The 18,950-nt window shown below is 49.8% G+C and overlaps 1 protein-coding gene across 4 annotated transcripts; it reads left to right on the top strand.

Annotated features, from left to right (window-relative positions):
• Positions 1–1,242: 1,242 nt before the first annotated feature.
• OSR2 (odd-skipped related transciption factor 2) lies at positions 1,243–18,081 on the top strand. 4 transcript variants are annotated; one of them, XM_038745542.1, is made up of 4 exons: positions 1,243–1,594; positions 12,076–12,816; positions 17,049–17,148; positions 17,959–18,081. In XM_038745542.1, exons 2-4 carry the CDS (start codon positions 12,158–12,160, stop codon positions 18,031–18,033), a joined length of 834 nt encoding a protein of 277 aa, XP_038601470.1. In that variant the 5' UTR covers positions 1,243–1,594; positions 12,076–12,157; the 3' UTR covers positions 18,034–18,081. The 4 variants fall into 4 exon arrangements, with proteins under 4 accessions (XP_038601470.1, XP_038601469.1, XP_038601467.1 ...); XM_038745541.1 differs by having other exon boundaries at positions 17,877–18,081; XM_038745539.1 differs by having other exon boundaries at positions 12,023–12,816.
• Positions 18,082–18,950: the final 869 nt, after the last annotated feature.

Genomic DNA, 18,950 nt, shown 5'->3' with positions numbered 1-18,950 from the left:
GGAATCATCCAGCGGGGTCCCAACGTAGTCTAAACGCGTTCAGCAATTACATTGAAAAACTTCGTTTTGGATTCCAATAAGATCCCAGCGATTAAAGATCCGAATTTACCCAAGTATGAAGATGAACACGTTTTCCAGTTTGCTCCTTTGGGGACAAAATTAGAAAAATACCACCTCCCCAAATGAGTTGAAATGACTATTCTCAGCAGTCTCAGACGAAGAAGTACGTAGCATTATAATAACCAATTGCAGGTTAAGTAACTGAAGATAGCGTCTATTGCGGGGAATTAAAGCGCGGTTCTCCATGGTAGAATAAAATGGCTCATGGAAAGTTTGAAATGTTGGTTTGCAGTGCTTATTATTAATGAAGAGCTTGAGTAAATCGACAGTCACCTGCCACCCAACAGCTACAAACACACATCATCTCGAAAGCAATAGCCCAGAAAAATACCACAACGCCCCAGTCGATTACATTTTCAATATTGGCAAAATGTAATGAACTTTATTTAACAAAATTGGTGGAAGGTGGAAATGGACTGTGGGAAAGTTCATTTATTCATTGATTAAATTTTAGGCAGAAAAGCATTGGGACCATCAGGATCAGCTGCATATAATCAAGAACATATAAATTTGGGACTCGTACACAGATGGGATCTATGTTAGGGATGTTAATAAATATAAAAGAAAATGGAATTATTCTCTAGGACGCCTATATAATGTTCTTGTGAAAGTAATTGGTGCAGAACGGGAACACTTGTTGAGCTTTCTACAATGGACAAAGTGCCTCAAAAGATGAAAAGTTTGGGTTTTTGTTTGTTGTGTGCGTGTGTGTGTGTGTGAGAGAGAGAGAGAGAGAAAGAGAGAGAGAGAGGGAGGGAGGGTTAGAGAGAGAGAGATTGTTGGGATTTTAATTTTCCTTCTTCTTCTTCTCTTTCTTCCCCCTTAAATCATGTCACCTTAGGTAACGTAGCAGGGAAACATCAAGGAAATCTGTGCCTTTAAGACGCAGTTGCTATCCAAACACAAGTAAACAGAGTGGGCCATTAGCGAGAAAAGGGAGAGGAGGAGGGAGAGGAGGAGGGAGAGGAGGAGGAGGGAAGGAGGAGGAGGAGGAGGAGGAGGAGGAGCTGGGGGCGGATTCACAACTTACAACCCCTGAACGTTAGGGGTTGTAGGCGGGGCCCGGATACTAAAGCAGTGAAACGGTCGAATATGTGCGCCACTTAACTGCTGAAATGTGATGGTCCTGGGCGGGTGAAAGCTCAGACTTCATCTCACTTCGCAGAGGAGAAGGCAGAGAGATCCAAGCAAGAAAGTGGTCCGAAGGGAGAGAGTCAGTCATCGATCCGGACCAACTAGGACTTTTTAACCATTCCGCAACGAGACCTAAAAAAAAGCAGGACCTCTCCACTCCCCCTTTTCTTCCGTACCATGCCCTCGACTTCCAGGACTGGAAGGAAACCCGTTTGCTGAACTTCTGGTGGTTCTGCTCCGCCAGTCCCCTGTGGATCTAATGACCGTGCCAAGGTTCCAGGGTCGCTTCTTGACCTTTGTATGAGCAGGGCGATCCGTGGGAAGCAGTTTGGTGCGGAAGGTAAGTCTCCAAGTTGGCCCTAAGAACGTTACCCTCCCTAAAACACTGGGTGAAAAAAATAATAATAATCCCCATTCCCTGGTCAGCGGGCCCACCCGGAGAAAGGACACTCTCTGGAGGGGGAAAGGACACTCTCTGGAGGGGGAAATTACAGGTCAAAGCGGTAATGGGATGGTGCTGTTTTTCGTAATGAAACTTGTCCTCGCTCTCATCTATACTGAATTTAGGTTTTACGGGTTAACTGGTTTTTTTCCACCTTAGTTTTCCCAGATGATCCCAACCCCAAGTTAACCGAATGGCCACGCTGCTGTTTCTTAAACGGGTTCCCTCATTTGCGTTAAAAAAAAATAAAATACGAAAATCCGCTCTCTGGAATCCTTTCCCCCCCCTCTCCTTGACATTGGCCTGGAAATCGCGGGGTGGCTTCCAGTTTTCATGGCAATAGCGCAGGACGGAGCAGATGTTTCTGCGCACAGTGCCTGCTCTGTTAGCTACGTTTAAGTAATGTTTAAAGAATGAAATAACCCTGGTAGCTAAATCTCCAACCGAGTGCTTCTTGCTTGATTTTTGCCCTGCATTTTGGGGCTAGGTGCGGGAGTCTCCCTGTTGTTTAAATGGCTGGGATTAGCGAGAAATGGGGTCAGCGATGGGCTTGCTGTGGTTTTTTTTGGGGGGGGGAATCAATCAATCAATCAATCAATCGTATTTATTGAGCGCTTACTGTGTGCAGAGCACTGTACTAAGCGCTTGGGAAGTACAAGTTGGCAACATATAGAGACAGTCCCTACCCAGCAGTGGGCTCACAGTCTAAGCGTTTTCTAGATCAGTTTGGCTACCTGTTACCGGCAGATCATCATCATCAATCGTATTTATTGAGCGTTTACTATATGCAGATCACTGTACTAAGCGCTTGGGAAGTACAAATTGGCAACATATAGAGACAGTCCCTACCCAACAGTGGGCTCACAGACTAAAAGGGGGAGACAGAGAACAAAACCAAACATACTAACAAAATAAAATGTTGATGCTTCTCGGCCTGAAACGACACACAGCCAGACACTTGTCCCGTTAAACTGTGGTCCGATCCGATTATTTTGTTCCTACCCCAGCGTTTAGCCTAGAGTGAGCGCTTAATAAACCCCATAATTGGAAAGAAAAAAGGGACATCTCTTCTGGAGAGGAGCAAGATCACTGCGAGAGAACAGTGTAGCAGAACACGGATTATGAAGAAGGCATCTTAATTCAATTAGCTCTCCCCGAAGGAGAGCCAGGGGAGTGACAGGAATCTTGCGTATCACATGCGATTTTCCATCTGCCTGTGAGAAGACACGCAAAAAATAAATAAATAAAGGGTTAGGGGCCGGTTCACTCTGTCTCTCACCTGTTTCAGACCGTCCAGCTACATTTTTCCAATAAAACTGGAATCAGGTGCAGTCAGCCACCAAAGATTCCCCGCTTTCTGTTGCAACCCCTTTATGACTCTAGTTTAAATCCAGTGAATCCATCGATCAGTCAATTCCTCCGGACAGATATGCAGAGTGGGCCCCCTAAGTGTTTGTTATTTCTAGATAATTCAATTTAATAACCCTGCATTTCTAAAAGGTGAAGGCTTTTTATCGAGCTACGACCTCCCCCCTTTTAATTCTTTTATGTCGTTTGTTTTCGAAAGCCTCACCGAACCGAAATTAATCTGTAAACATTTCGCTCGCTGACAGACGCTGTACCAAATTGTTTTCTTTTTTAAAAAGTCGTACATAACTGGAAATTCCTGTAAAGTAGGCTGGCGGACGGAAACTAGTTTCTAGCCCACTGAAATAGCTGAGGGCTTATTTTGTAAAGAGTGGCCTTATTAAAAAAATAAAACCTAAATGTAAAAACCGGTTCACCCAATGGGCTAACACAACAAATGACGATCGACGGGGATTGTTAGGGACCCAGTAAAGGTAAAATAACAATAGACGGGATCTCAGTCAGCAGGATCTTGGACAAAACGAAACCACGCTCTGAATTAGATTAGCTAAGTGCAGAAAAGTATGGGCAATTTCCCATCAGTCCAATTAGAGGGAGAAAAACTCAAACTCCTTTAGTTATTTAATGAGAAAATGTTTGTGATTTTTTTAAGGCGGGGATCTGTTTTAAAACTCGTTTTCATTCGTGAAACCGAATGTGCTACTTTTCCAGTAGGTGCGGTTTAAAAAGCATAAATGGTAGCCACATTCAGTCAATCATTCATTCAATCCTATGTATTGAGCGCTTACTGTGTGCAGAGCACTGTACTAAGCGCTTGGAAAGTACAAGTCGGTAGCATATAGAGACGGTCCCTACCCAATCGTGTTTCTCGAGCGCTGCATTTGTGCAGAGCACTGTATTAAGCGATTGGGAGAGTACAAACTAATTCCTTTTCGTTTGGTGAGACTTACAGAAATGAACAAGGCCGAATTACTGTATTACGCCCCATTGGCCAATCAATGGTATTTATTCTGCATTCAATCGTATTCATTGAGCGCTTACGGTGTGCGGAGCACTGTACTAAGCGCTTGGAAAAGTACAATAAAGAAATAAAGACAGTCAGTCAATCCCTGCCCACTCGAGCCCGCGGTCTAGGGGACGAGAGCAACTTTTCCAAGTGCAGAGCAGTGTATTAAACGCTTGGGAGCGTACATTACAACAGAATTAGCGGCCACGTTCCCTGCCCGTATTTAGAAGCGAAGGGCGACACAATTCCTGGGTTGTTGTGTTTTTGGGGGTTTTCTGACAAAGTTAACACTCAACCTTTAAGGCAGAAATAGTTTATTTCAGTGCTTGTGGACAGTAAAAGTCCCATGTCAAAGAATTCCCTCTCCACTTTCCCTCCTTCGTTTTTGGAGTATGGCGGCGGACACATTCTGCCCATTATATTTATTTACCTCTTAAAAAAGGGTTTGGGAATAAATCCAAATGCTGTTTGTTTCTTTTCTTGGGGGCGAGGGGAGTGAGCGGCGCTCTCCAAAGAAAACTCATTTTTATCAATGGATCTTTAAGTCTATGGCCCCCCCCACCCAAAAAAAGCAAAATAGAAGGTGAGCCATAAAAATTAGAATGAAATGAAATAGTACTAATAATTATGGTATTTGTTACACCCTCTCTATGTGCCAGGCACTGTTCAAAGCGCTACGGCAGATACAAGATCATCGGGTTGGACGCAGTCCCTGTCCCAACACGGGGCTCACCATCTTCGTCCCTATTTTACATACGAGGGAACTGAGGCCCAGAGAAGTTGAGTGACTTGCCCAAGATCACACAGCAATGAAAAACCCCTCCCTCTCCAACACCTCTCCAGACTGGTTGCAGTGCCCAAGATCACACAGCAATGAAAACCCCTCTCTGAAACAGCGTGGCTCAGTGGAAAGGGCCCGGGCTTTGGAGTCAGAGGTCATGGATTCAAATCCCGGCTGCGCCACTTTTCAGCTGGGTGACTCTGGGCAAGTCACTTCACTTCTCTGGGCCTCAATGACCTCATCAGTAAAATGGGGATGAAGACTTGTGAGCCCCCCGTGGGACAACCTGATCATCTGGTAACCTCCCCAGCGCTTAGACCAGTGCTTTGCACATAGTAGGCGCTTAATAAATGCCATCATTATCATTATTACCCCTCCAGACTGGTTGCAGTCCAGAGGGAGAGAGAAATCCCTTTCTACCGCAGTCACGGTGGGGAAGGGAGGGAGGAGAAGGGGTAGAAGAGGGTATCCCTGGTCACCGATTTGTACTTCCCAAGCGCTTACTACAGTGTTCTGCCCACAGTAAGCGCTCAATCAATACGATTGAATGGATGAATGAAGCAGAAATGGAAAGTGCTCAGTGGTGGAAAATTGATTGTAAATGGGGGTTTATAGTTTGAGTCGAGCGGCCTGAGCGAAACCCTCTGACTGTCACCCGGCTCTCATTAAATCCCTGGCCGCTTTGGCTAAGAAATCCCTGTTTTGGGGAGGGAAAGGGGAGCCAGAAAGGGGAGCCAAAAAGTGGGTGGCTGATTGTAAGCCCGTCTTCTAGACTGTGAGCCCGTTGTTGGCTAGGGATCGACTCTGTTGTCGAATTGTACTTTCTAAGCGCTTAGTTCAGTGCTCTGCACACAGTAAGCGCTCAATAAATACGACTGAAGGAATGAGTGTAACCGGGCCCGGCCGCCGCTTCCCCCGAGGTGAGGTTTGCCGGGCCTCCAACTCCCGCCCGCCCTCCGCCGCGGCCTTACATATATATCTATAATTCTATTTAATTTTATTGATGCCTGTTTCACTTGTTTTATTACTACTACTAATAATAATGGCATTTGTTAAGCGCTTACTATGTGCGAAGCACTGTTCTAAGCTCTGGGGGGGGGGCGGATACAAGGTGATCAGGTTGTCCCACACGGGCTCCCAGTCTTCATCCCCATTTTACAGATGAGGGAACTGAGGCTCAGAGAAGTTAAGATTAGAACCCATGACCTCTGACTCCCAAGCCCGTGCTCTTTCCACTCAGCCACGCTGCTTCTTGTTGTCCGTCTCCCCCTATTCTAGACTGTGAGCCCGTTGTGGGCAGGGATTGTCTCTCTTTATTGCCGTGTTGGACTTTTCAAGCACTTAGTACAGCTCTCTGCCATTAAGTGCTCAGTAAATACGACTGAGTGAATCTATGGCCTCCAGCCTGGATTCCCCGACCTGGGACCTTCTCCCGAAGCGAAACAGGACCAGGGGAAAAAGCTGGCGAAGCCCAACAGTTCTGCTCCCATTTCTTTCCGGTCCCTAATAATAATAATAATAATAATAATAATGGCATTTGTTAAGCACTTACTATGTGCAAAACACTGTTCTAAGTTCTGGGGGGGGGGATGCAACATGATCAGGTTGTTCCACGTGGGGCTCACAGTCAAACCCCATTTTACAGATGAGGTAACTGAGGCTCAGAGAAGTTAAGTGACTTGCCCAAGGTCACACAGCAGACATGTGGTGGAGCCGGGATTCGAACCCAAGACCTCTGACTCCAAAGCCCGGGCTCTTTCCTCTGAGCCACGCTGCTTCTCCCTAGAGGCCAGCCGGAGGGAGGAGGGGGCTGGGGAGGGGCACCCCCAAAACAAGAGGGGACAAGACCAAGCCAAGATGAGAGGATTTGGGGCCGGGGGCAAGGAGAACCACTCGCCACGGTCCGAACAGAGAGATGGAAGAAAGCAATCCATGCCACCAGTCTTCCAATCTGGGTGAACTAGGCCTATGTGGCCGTTAGAGAAGCCGCGTGGCTCAGTGGAAAGAGCCCGGCCTTTGGAGTCAGAGGTCACAGGTTCAAATCCCAGCTCCCCCAACTGTCAGCTGTGTGACTTTGGGCAAGTCACTTCACTTCTCTGGGCCTCAGTTACCTCATCTGTAAAATGGGGATTAAAACTGTGAGCCCCCCGCGGGACAACCTGATCACCTCGTAACCTCCCAAGCACTTCGAACAGTGTTTTTTCTACACTGTGAGCCCACTGTTGGGTAAGGACCGTCTCTATATTTTGCCAACTTGTACTTCCCAAGCGCTTAGCACAGTGCTCTGCACACAGTAAGCCTTCAATAAATACTATTGAATGAATGAATGTTGGCAAATCTTGAGGGGGCAGGGGCGAGGGCATGGGGGGTGGGGGGCTCCTCTGCAGCGTAGCCTAGTAGCAAGAGCCCGGGCTTGGGAGTGAAAGGACGTGGGTTCTAAATCCGGCTCCGCAACTTGTCTGCTGGGTGACCGTGGGTAAGCCATTTCACTTCTCTTGGCCTCAGTAACCTCATTTGGAAAATGGGGATGAAGACTACTAGGAGCCCCACGTGGGACAACCTGATTCCCTTCTACCTACCCCAGGGTTTAGAAGAGAAGCAGCGTGGCTCAGTGAAAAGAGCCCGGGCTTTGGAGTCAGAGGTCACAGGTTCAAATCCCAACTCTGTCAGCTGTGTGACTTTGGGCAAGTCACTTCACTTCTCTGGGCCTCAGTTCCCTCATCTGTAAAATGGGGATTAAAACTGTGAGCCCCCCGTGGGACAACCTGATCACCGCGTAGCCTCCCCAGCTCTTCGAACAGTGTTTTGCACATAGTAAGTGCTTAACAAATACCATTATTATCATTATTAGAACAGTGCTTGGCACGGAGTAAGCACTTAACCAATACCGTCATTATTATTATTAGGGCTAGGGCCTCCAGCCTATGTTGCAGATGGAGAGGGTCCTGGGTTGCGGCCTACCCATCTGGATAACCCCAGCTCCAACTCTCTTCTCTGCCCCCGGGCTGACGACGCCCCCTCCCCTGCTTCCCCACCTGCCCAGGCTGGGCAAATGCCCCCTGCCCCGAAGGAGGGAGAGCTGGGGGGGCCTCTGAGGGTGGGGGTGGGGTCTCCGGCCTCCCCAAGGGACAGGCCTGTTTCTCCTCCCCTCCTTCACCCCCAGCCGGCCCGACGATGCCTCCTCTCCCAGGACAAGGACCAGACTCAGGACCAGTCCTGCGGGGGCAGAGGGTGTGATGGTCCGGGGGGGCAGAGGGTGGGCTGGTTTAGGGGGGCAGAGGGTGTGATGGTACTGGGGGGCAGAGGGTGTGATGGTTTAGGGGGGCAGAGGGTGTGATGATGGTCCTGGGGGTCAGAGGGTGTTCTGACCCTAGAGAGCAGAAGGTGTAATAGTCCAGAGGAGCAGAGGGTGTGATGGTTTAGGGGGGCAGAGGGTGTTGTGGTCAGGGAGGGAAAAGGGTGTGATGGTTCGGGGGGCAGAGGGTGTGATGGTTTAGGGGTGCCGAGGGTAGACTGGTCTGGGGGGGCGGAGGGTGTGATAGTTTAGGGGGGCAGAGGGTGTGATGGTCTGGGGGGGCAGAGGGTGTGATGGTTTGGGGGGCAGAGGATATACTGATCCGGGGGGGAGAGGGTGTGATGATTTAGGGGGGCAGAGAGTGTGATGGTCCGGGGGGGGGCAGAGGGTGTGATGGTCCGGGCGAGCAGAGAGTATGGTCAGGGAGGGCAAGGGGTGTGATGGTTTGGGGGGCAGAGGGTGAGCTGGTCCTGGGGGGCACAGGGTGTCTGACCCGGGAGAGCTGAAGGTGTAATAGTCTGGGAGAGCAGAGGGTGTTGTGGTCAGGGAGGGCAAAGGGTGTGATGGTCTGTGGGGGCAGAGGGTGTGCTGGTCCGGGGGAGCAGAGGGTGTGATGGTTTGGGGGGACAAAGCGTGGCTCAGTGGAAAGAGCCCGGGCTTGGGAGTCAGAGGTCATGGGTTCAAATCCCAGGCTCTGCCGCTTGTCAGCTGGGTGACTTTGGGTAAGTCAGTTACTTTCTCTGTGCCTCAGTTTCCTCATCTGTAAAACGGGGATTGAAACTGTGAACCCCAAGTGGGAAAACCTGATCGCCTTGCATCTGCCCCAGCACTTAGAACAGTACTTTGAACATAGTAAGTGCTTAACAAATGCCATTATTATTATTATTATTATTATTGTTATTATTATTATTATTGTTGTTGTGGTCAGGGAGGGCAAAGGGTGTCCTGGTCCGGGGGGGGTCAAAGGGTGTGATGGTCCAGGGGGAAAGAGTGTGTGATGGTCTGGGGGGGATCAGGGAGCCTCGGGGCCGTGTCCCCCCCAACCCCCGCCCCAGCCCCCGGTCCCGGGCCATCTCAGCATGGCTCAGTGGAAAGAGCCTGGGCTTTGGAGTCTGAGGTCATGGGTTCAAATCCCGGCTCCTCCAATTGTCAACTGTGTGACTTTGGGCAAGTCACTTCACTTCTCTGGGCCTCAGTTCCCTCATCTGTAAAATGGGGATTAAAACTGTGAGCCCCCCGTGGGACAACTTGATCACCTTGTAACCTCCCCAGTGCTTAGAACAGCGCTTTGCACATAGTAAGCACTTAATAATGCTAATATTATTATTATTATCTGGGGGGGATCAGAGGGGCCAGGCCTGGGTGAAGGCCGGACTGGACCGGACCGGACCGTCCGGGCCCGGGGCTGAGAGCGATGCTTGCTCTCCAATTCCTCCCGCCCGTCACCCCGGATCATGGGGCTGCAGGAGTTCTACTTCCCAAGCGCTTAGTCCAGTGCTCTCACACAGGAAGCACTCCAGAAATATGATGGAAGGAGTGAATGAATAATAATAATGATAATAATAATGGCATTTATTAAGCGCTTACTAGAGAAGCAGCGTGGCTCATCGGAAAGAGCCCGTGCTTTGGAATCAGAGGTTACGGGTTCAAATCCCGGCTCCGCCAATTGTCAGCTGTGTGACTTTGGGCAACTCACTTCACTTCTCTGGGCCTCAGTTACCTCATCTGTAAAATGGGGATTAAGACTGTGAGCCCCCCGTGGGACAACTTGCACATAGTAAGCGCTTAATAAATACCATTATTATTATTATTATTACTATGTGCAGCGCACTGTTCTAAGCGCTGGGGAGGTTACAAGGTGACCAGGTTGTCCCACGGGGGGCTCACAGTCTTAATCCCTACTTGACAGATGAGGTAACTGAGGCCCAGAGAAGTGAAGTGACTTGCCCAAAGTCACCCAGCTGACAAGTGGTGGAGCCGGGATTTGAACCCATGACCTAGACTGTGAGCCCACTGTTGGTTAGGGACTGCCACTATATGTTGTCAACTTGTACTTCCCAAGCGCTTAGTACAGTGCTCTGCACACAGTAAGCGCTTAATAAATACGATTGATTGACTGATTGACTCCAAAGCCCATGCTCTTTCCACTGAGCCGTGCTGTGAATTTACCCCTTCTAGACTGTGAGCCCGTTGTTGGGTACGGACTGTCTCTATCTTGCCGATTTATACTCTCCCAAGCGCTTAGTACAGTGATCTGCACACAGGAAGTGCTCAATAAATACGATTGAAGGAATGAATGAATGCATTTCCCCCTTCTAGACTGTGAGCCCGTTGCTGGGTAGGGATTGTCTCTATCTGTTGCCGACTTGTACTCTCCCAAGCGCTTAGTTCAGTGCTCTGCACACAGTAAGCGCTCAATAAATATGATTGAATGAACGAATGACGGAGGGAATTGGGATGGAGGGAAGAAGTCAGTGGTCTGGGTCAGCTAAAGGACCGCCGGCCTCCGGAGCAGAGGAAGGAGAGACAGTCGCTTCCCTCCTCTTCCCCCAGCCTCCTACCAGAGCTTCAAGATGGGAACTCGAGGGGCTCCCTATAGAAGCCCCCCAACCCCAGGCTGGGGTCGGGAGAGGGGTAAGGAGTGTGCCCTGATACTTTCCCGAGATCCCTGGGGTCAGGGGTCCAGCCCCCGTGCAGAAGATAATAATAATAATAACAATAATAATAATAACTGGTATCAGCTAAGCGCTTACTATGTGCCAGGAACTATACTAAGGGCTGGGGTGGCTACAAGTCAATGGTGTTGAAGGGACTCACAGTCTTAACCCCTCTTTTACAGATGAGGTCACTGAGGCCCAGAGAATGATGATGAGGGTGCTATTTGCTAAGCGCTTACTCTGGGCTCTAAGCGCTGGGGGAGATCCAAGGGAATCAGGTTGTCCCACGTGGGGCTCCCAGGCTTCATCCCCATTTTCCAAATGAGGTCACTGAAGCCCAGAGAAGTGAAGTGACTTGCCCAAAGTCACCCAGCCGATAAGCGGCGGAGGCTGGATGGTGTCTAACAGTGCTTGGCACATAGTAAGCACTAACAAATGCCATCATCATCATTATCATCATTATCACCATCATCATCATTAGAACCCACGACCTCTGACTCCCAAACCCGTGCTTTTTCAAGTCAAATGACTCTCCCGAGGTCACTGGGCAGCCGAGTGGCGGAGGCAGGATTAGAACCCTACCTCCTTCCCCTCCCCACATCACTTGTATATATCTGTACATATATATTACTCTATTTTATTAATGATGTGCATATAGCTATAATTCTATTTATTCTGATGGTATCGACACCTCTCAACTGGTTTTCCTGTCTGTCTCCCCCTTCTAGACTGTGAGCCCATTGTTGGGTAGGGACCGTTTCAATATGTTGCCGAATTGTACTTCCCAAGCGCTCGGTACAGTGCTCTGCACACAGTAAGCGCTCGATAAATACGATTGAATGAATGAATCCTGGCTGCGTGACTTTGGGCAAGTCACTTCACTTCTCTGTGCCTCAGTTACCTCATCTGTAAAATGGGGATTAAAACTGTGAGTCCCCTGTGGGACAACCTGATCACCTTGTAACCTTCCCAGCGCTTAGAACAGTGCTTCGCACATAGTAAGCGCTTAACAAATACCGTCATTACTATTATTATTATTATTATGAACCCGCGACTTTCCGCCTCTCAGGCCTGGGCCTTGGCACCCCCCGATCCATCTCCCATTGGTCAAGGCCTGTTTTCGGGGTGATTTTGGAGAGAGGGTTAGACGGAGGTTTGGGGACGCCCCCCAAGCATCCCCCCAACCCAATTGAAATGAACTTTTCTCTCTTCCCTCCTGGTGCCCGCGGCTGTCCACCACCACCGACCCTCCCCGTGCCGGCGGGCTCCCAGGAAGGCCGCATAGGCCCGGCTCTCCGGCCCCCGCGTCCTGGAGGACCGGGGCACCTGGCTCCTCTCGCCCCGGCCCGGGAAGATGGGCAGCAAAGCGTTGCCGGCGCCCATCCCGCTCCACCCGTCGCTGCAGCTGACCAACTACTCGTTCCTGCAGGCGGTCAACACGTTCCCCGCGGCGGTGGACCACCTGCAGGGCCTGTACGGGCTGAGCGCGGTGCAGACCATGCACATGAACCACTGGACCCTGGGCTACCCCGCCGTGCACGAGCTGGCCCGCTCCACCCTGAGCGAGATGGCGACGGCGCAGGGGCTGGTGGATGCCCGCTTCCCCTTCCCGGCCTTGCCCTTGGCGGCCGGGCACCTGTTCCACGCGAAGCCCGGCGCGGTGGCCCACGTGCTCCCGGCCCTGCGCAAGGAAAGGCCGCGCTTCGACTTTGCCCACCTGGCCGCGGCCGCCACCCAGGAGGACCCCCCGAAGCCGGGGGACCCCACCAAGCTGACCCCTGGCCCGGCCGGACCCCTGTCGGCCGGCGGCAGGCTGACCCCGGACCGGAAGCCCGCCCGGGGCCGCTTGCCCTCCAAGACGAAAAAGGAGTTTATCTGCAAGTTCTGCGGCAGACACTTTACCAAATCCTACAACCTGCTCATCCACGAGCGGACCCACACCGACGAGAGGCCTTACACCTGCGACATCTGCCACAAGGCCTTCCGGAGGCAGGATCACCTGCGAGATCACAGGTGCCAGGGGGGCACCGGGAGGGGGGCCGCACACACCTGCGGGGAGGCCCACCACAGCCCAGGACCCCTCCTGCCCACAGACAGACACCCACTCCCTTTTCCCCACTCTCTAACCAGTGCTTGGCACATAGTCAGTGCTTAACAAATACCATCATCATTATTATCATTACTATTACCTACAGGGAGGCCCATCCCCCTGCCCACCACAGCCCAGGACCCCTCCTGCCCACAGACAGACACCCACTCCCTTTTCCCCACTCTATAACCAGTGCTTGGCACATAGTCAGCGCTTAACAAATACTATCATCATTATTATTATTACTATTACCTACAGGGAGGCCCACCCCCCTGCCCACCACAGCCCAGGACCCCTCCTGCCCACAGACAGACACCCACTCCCTTTTCCCCACTCTATAACCAGTGCTTGGCACATAGCGCTTAACAAATACCATCATCATTATTATTATTACAATTACCTACGGGGAGGCCCATCCCCCTGCCCACCACAGCCCAGGACCCCTCCTGCCCACAGGCAGACACCCACTCCCTTTTCCCCACTCTATAACCAGTGCTTGGCACATAGTCAACCCTTAACAAATACCATCATCATTATTATTATTACTATTACCTACAGGGAGGCCCATCCCCCTGCCCACCACAGCCCAGGACCCCTGCTGCCCACAGACAGACACCCACTCCCTTTTCCCCACTCTATAACCAGTGCTTGGCACATAGTCAGCCCTTAACAAATACCATCATCGTTATTATTATTACTATTACCTACTGGGAGGCCCATCTCCCTGCCCACCACAGTCCAGGACCCCTTCTGCCCACAGACAGACACCCACTCCCTTTTCCCCACTCTATAACCAGTGCTTGGCACATAGTCAGCGCTTAACAAATACCATCATCATTATTATTATTACTATTACCTACGGGGAGGCCCACCCCCTGCCCACCATCAACCCAGGACGGACAGACAGACACCCCCTTTCCCCCACTCTATAACCTCTAACTCCTAAAGCCGCTTCATCCCACCTCCAGTGCCCCCTCCCACCTCTCAGCCCAGGACCCCTCCAGCCCACAAACAGACACACACACACACTCCCTTTCCCCCAGTCTATAACCAGTGCTTAGCACATAGTCAGTGCTTAACAAATACCATCATCATTATTATTATTATAGCCATAACTGGAGAAGCAGCGTGGCTCAGTGGAAAGAGCACGGGTTTGGGAGTCAGAGGTCGTGGGTTCTCATCCCGGCTCCTCCACTTGTCTGCTGTGTGACCTTGGGCAAGTCACTTCACTTCTTTGAGCCTCAGTGACCTCATCTGCAAAGTGGGGATTGAGACTGTGAGCCCCACTTGGGACAACCTGATAACTTTGTATCTACCTCGGTGCTTAGAACAGTGCTTGGCACATAGTAAGTGCTTAACAAGTACCATCATTGATATCATTATTATTATTATTTGCGGGGAGGGCCACCTCCTTCCCACCACAGCCCAGGACCCCTCCTGCCCAGAGACAGACAGATAGACACTCCCTCTCCCCCACTCTATAATCCTAACCCTAACTGGAGAAGCAGCGTGGCTCAGTGGAAAGAGCCCAGGCTTGGAAGTCAGACGCTGTGGGTTCTCATCCTCGCTCCGCCACTTGCCTGCTGTGTGGCCTTGGACAAGTCACTTCACTTCTCTGGGCCTCAGCGACCTCATCTGGAAAATGGGTATTAAGACTGTGAGCCCCACATGGGACAACCTGATGACCTTGGCTCTACCCCAGCGCTTAGAACAGTGCTTGGCACATAGTAACTGCTTAACAAATACCATCATTATTATTGTAACTGGTATTCGTTAAGCACCTATGTGCCGGGCACTCTACTAAGCGCTGGGGTGCGTACATGTCCCACGTGGGGCTCACGGTCTCAATCCCCATTTTACAGGTGATGTCGCTGAGGCCCAGAGAGTTGAAGGTCACTTGCCCAAGGTCACACAGCTGACCCGTGGGGGAGGTGGGATTAGAACCCAGGACCTTTACGCTAGGCTGCTTCTCAATGCTCTCCCACCTCCTGACGCTCAAAGGTCCCTGGCCCTGTTTGGGCTGCTTGGAGCTGGTGCCCCCCTCCCACTCCCCACTAGGGTCCATTTCCCCCCATCCATCCAAACCCCCCCCCTCCCAGTGCTTCACCCCACCCCCAGGACCCCCTCCCACCTCCCACTAGGGTCCATTCCCACCCCTCCCTAGCAATCCCTCTCCCACCCCCTGGCAGTCTCCCCCCTGCCCAACAATCTCTCTCCCACCCCTTAGCAGTTCCCTCCCTACCAACGCCCCTTCCCCTCCTCCCAGAAGCCTCCCCCAGAGCTCCCTCCCCCCTCCCCAGTGCCCTTTAATAACAAAATAATAGTAATAATAATTGTGGCATTTGTTCATTCATTCAATCATATTTACTGAGCGCTTACTGTGCGCAGAGCACTGTAAAAGCGCTTGAGAAGTACAAATTGGCAACATATAGAGACGGTCCCTACCCAACAACGGGCTCACAGTCTAGTAAATTTGTTAAGTGCTTACTATGTGCCAAGCACTGTACTAAGCACTGGGGTAGATACAATAATAATAATAATAACGGTATTTGTTAAGCACTTACTATGTGCAAAGCACTGTATACAAGGTGATCAGGTTGTCCCACGTGGGGACCACAGTCTTAATCCCCATTTTACAGATGAGGTAACTGAGGCACAGAGAAGTTAAGTGGCTTGCCCAAGGTCACACAGCTGACAAGTGGTGGAGTCGGAATTCGAACCCATGACCTCTGACTCCCAAGCCTGTGCTCTTTACACTGAGCCACGCAAATCGCAAATCGGGTTGGGCCCATGTGGGGCTCACAGCCCTCCAGCAACCCCTCCCACCCTCACCAGTGCCTTTGTCCTGCCTGGCATTATTATTATTATTAATCATATTAATTGAGCAATTACTGTGTGCAAAGCACCGTACTAAACTCTTGGGAGAGGACAATAGAACATCAAATACATTCCCTGCCCACACCCAGCAGGCCTGTCAGCTGGTCCTTCCCCTGCCAGCCCCCAGCAGGCCAGCAAGGAGTTTCTCGCATTTTCTACTTTCTGCGCCCACCTCCCCACCCGTGTCCTGGATGAGGTAGCGTGGGACCCACTATTTTGCGTGGCGACTTGCTTTTCGGTTACTTAATTTAATTAATTTAATAATGGCATTTATTAAGCGCTTACTATGTGCAAAGCACTGTTCTAAGCGCTGCAGAGGTTACAAGGTTATCAGGTTGTCCCACGGGGGGGGCTCACAGTCAATCCCCATTTTACAGATGAGGTAACTGAGGCACAGAGAAGTTAAGTGACATGCCCAAAGTCACACAGCTGGCAATTGGCAGAGCTGGTATTTGAACCCATGACCTCTGACTCCAAAGCCCGGGCTCTTTCCACTGAGCCACGCTGCTTCTCTCACTCTCTCTCTTCTCACTGTTGACAAGATTCCTGAATTTAAGGATCAAATGGGTTCCAGGTGCCAAGCTGTTATAGGCTTCCTTCCAACCAGATTGGAAGGGGCGATCTATTTCCTTTACAGGGGTAGGTTCAGTGGGAGAGGCGGGAGAGAGATCAATTCCTTGGGAACTGTTCAAAGGATGTGCTCAAATGCATTTTCTTTGTGTCGCATCCTCGTCTAAATCGGTTTAAGACCCAGGTAATAATAATAATAATAATAATAATAGTATTTATTAAGCACTTACTATGTGCAAAGCACTGTTCTAAGCACTGGGGAGATTACAAGGTGATCAGGTTGTCCCACGGGGGGCTCACAGTCAATTCCTATTTTATAGATGGGTAACTGAGGCACAGAGAAGTTAAGTGACTTGCCCAAAGTCACACAGCTGAGAACTGGCAGAGCCGGGATTTGAACCCATGACCACTAACTCCAAAGCCCGTGTTCTTTCCACTGAGACATGCTGGGATGAGAGGCCTGCACATCTTGCCTGCCTCCGCGGGATCTCATGCTAAAGAATCACTAGAGAGGGTGATCGAGGGAATGAGGCTGTGAATGTTCCGAAAAGGGGCTGTTGGAGGAGGCCAATATACGACGTCTAATAAATATCCAATCTCCACCTGCCCCTAAATTATCCACATCCATCTGGACTCTAGGCGTGTTAGATCTCCGTGGCTCTTATGCTTGCCTACAGCCTTTTAATTAAATCCTTCTATTGATTTTCAGGTATATTCATTCCAAAGAAAAACCCTTCAAATGTCAGGAATGTGGGAAAGGATTTTGTCAATCCAGAACTCTGGCAGTTCACAAAACCTTACACATGCAGGTAAGATTGCTTTACATTTAAGATAGTTATTGTTTCATTGTATCATCGTTATTTTTCTAAGTTTATAAAGAAGATTTGATCTGTCCAGGGGTTGCGGGGAGTAGTTTTTAATTCTGTTGGTTTGGGATGAAAAAAAACTGTTTTACATCGTGTTATATTTATGCTAAAATAGTTATTTCTAGTTGTTCTTTTCAATAAAAGATCAGTTCCTATTAAGGGTCGAGAAAGAAAAGAATGCACTGTTTAGTATTTACATGATCATATTTCAAGATCTGTGTTAAGTGGAAATCAAAATAGTAAATTTTGAAGAAGTGGCTGAGGTGAAACTCTAAACTGGCACTCTTCATCTCTTTGTAATTGGTAACTAGTAGCATTTTGAGCAGAAAGTTTTACTGTCCAGCCAAAGAGGCTTTTTCAGCCATGCAAATACAATATCTTGGGAGGATTAGCATTCTTTCCCCACTTCTTTCTGCGGATGAAGAGAGTGATGAAATAGAATGTATTTAAAATGGTAAAACCTAGTAGTGGATCTGATCTTTGCGGGTGTGTGTGTGTGTGGGTGTGTGTATTCTTGTTTCAGGGGATTAGGAGTAGCACAGATTTGTTCATGCAGGTTTCCTCTTAGTTTATTTTTGTTGGGCAATGTTAGTGACAGATCAGAGCAGGGAAAACTGTTGAGCAGTGGTGGTGTGAAGGATTAATCCTTTGCTTGCTTCACATCTGAACAGGAATCTCCACACAAATGTCCCACATGTGGAAGAACCTTTAATCAGAGAAGTAATCTGAAAACTCACCTTCTCACCCATACAGACATCAAGCCCTACAACTGCGAGCAGTGCGGCAAAGTGTTCAGGCGAAACTGTGATCTGCGGCGGCACAGTCTGACTCACACACCGCGGCAGGACTTCTAGAGAAGCCAAGGATCTATTTCCCCCCCCCCCCGCCCACCCAGCCCCCTTGTCCCCCTCCCCGCCCCCCTTCAGCCGCACACTCCTCCATACACCCCCAAATCCACCCTGCCCCCAACCGACCTCACCTCACCCCCTGAAGCTGCACTTGTCTCTGCAGCTCCAAGGAGTTAAATTTGCTCAAGGACTCTGAAACTGTAGAAAGCCACAGACCCAAACACCCCTACACAAAGAGCGTATGCTAGTCTCTTGCAGATATTCACAGCTCATTTTAGAGCTCTGTACATAATGTTGTGGTCTTTTGTTGTTGGTTTTTTGGGGATTTTTTTTTGTATTTTGCCGATGCACCTCGATATGGAAAATGAAAATCAAATTTATCTTTAAAAAGTGTATTTCGAAATAAAAACTTTTTTTAAAAATTCATCCCCGGATCGTCTGGTTACTTCCTTGGTGACTTTCTGCTGGGTATAGGAAAAGTGGCCACTGACCACAGAGGTCCAGTAATTAGCCAGATCTTTTCTCTCTCAGGTCGTAGCCTCGCCTTTCCTCACACTGGATTTTTGCGAGTGTGGGTGTGTACGGATCACCTTGCACAGATATCCCCTTGAACCCATAGCTAAGATTTTACCCACCGCTTCCTTCTTACCCTAGCATATCATTGACACATGATAATAACAACTCCAGGAGTGGCAATAATGTTGAACAATGTCCATAAAAAGCCAGCGATTCCACTCCCTACCACAGAAGCCAGGCATTTACAAATCAGTCGCTTTTCCACCATGCACAGGAAGACTTCTGCTTTTTGGCAGTGAGGGGGACCAGGAGGGAATGGGGGACGGTCCCGGGGAGACAGGTGTCTGCAACTTTGGTCATAAGAAATCTTTGGTTCCGGAT

Source organism: Tachyglossus aculeatus, chromosome 4 (genome assembly GCF_015852505.1).
Source record: "Tachyglossus aculeatus isolate mTacAcu1 chromosome 4, mTacAcu1.pri, whole genome shotgun sequence".
Classification (NCBI taxonomy): Eukaryota; Metazoa; Chordata; class Mammalia; order Monotremata; family Tachyglossidae; genus Tachyglossus; species Tachyglossus aculeatus.
Note: the sequence above shows the minus strand (reverse complement) of the source record. Positions and strands in the feature narration are given on the sequence as shown.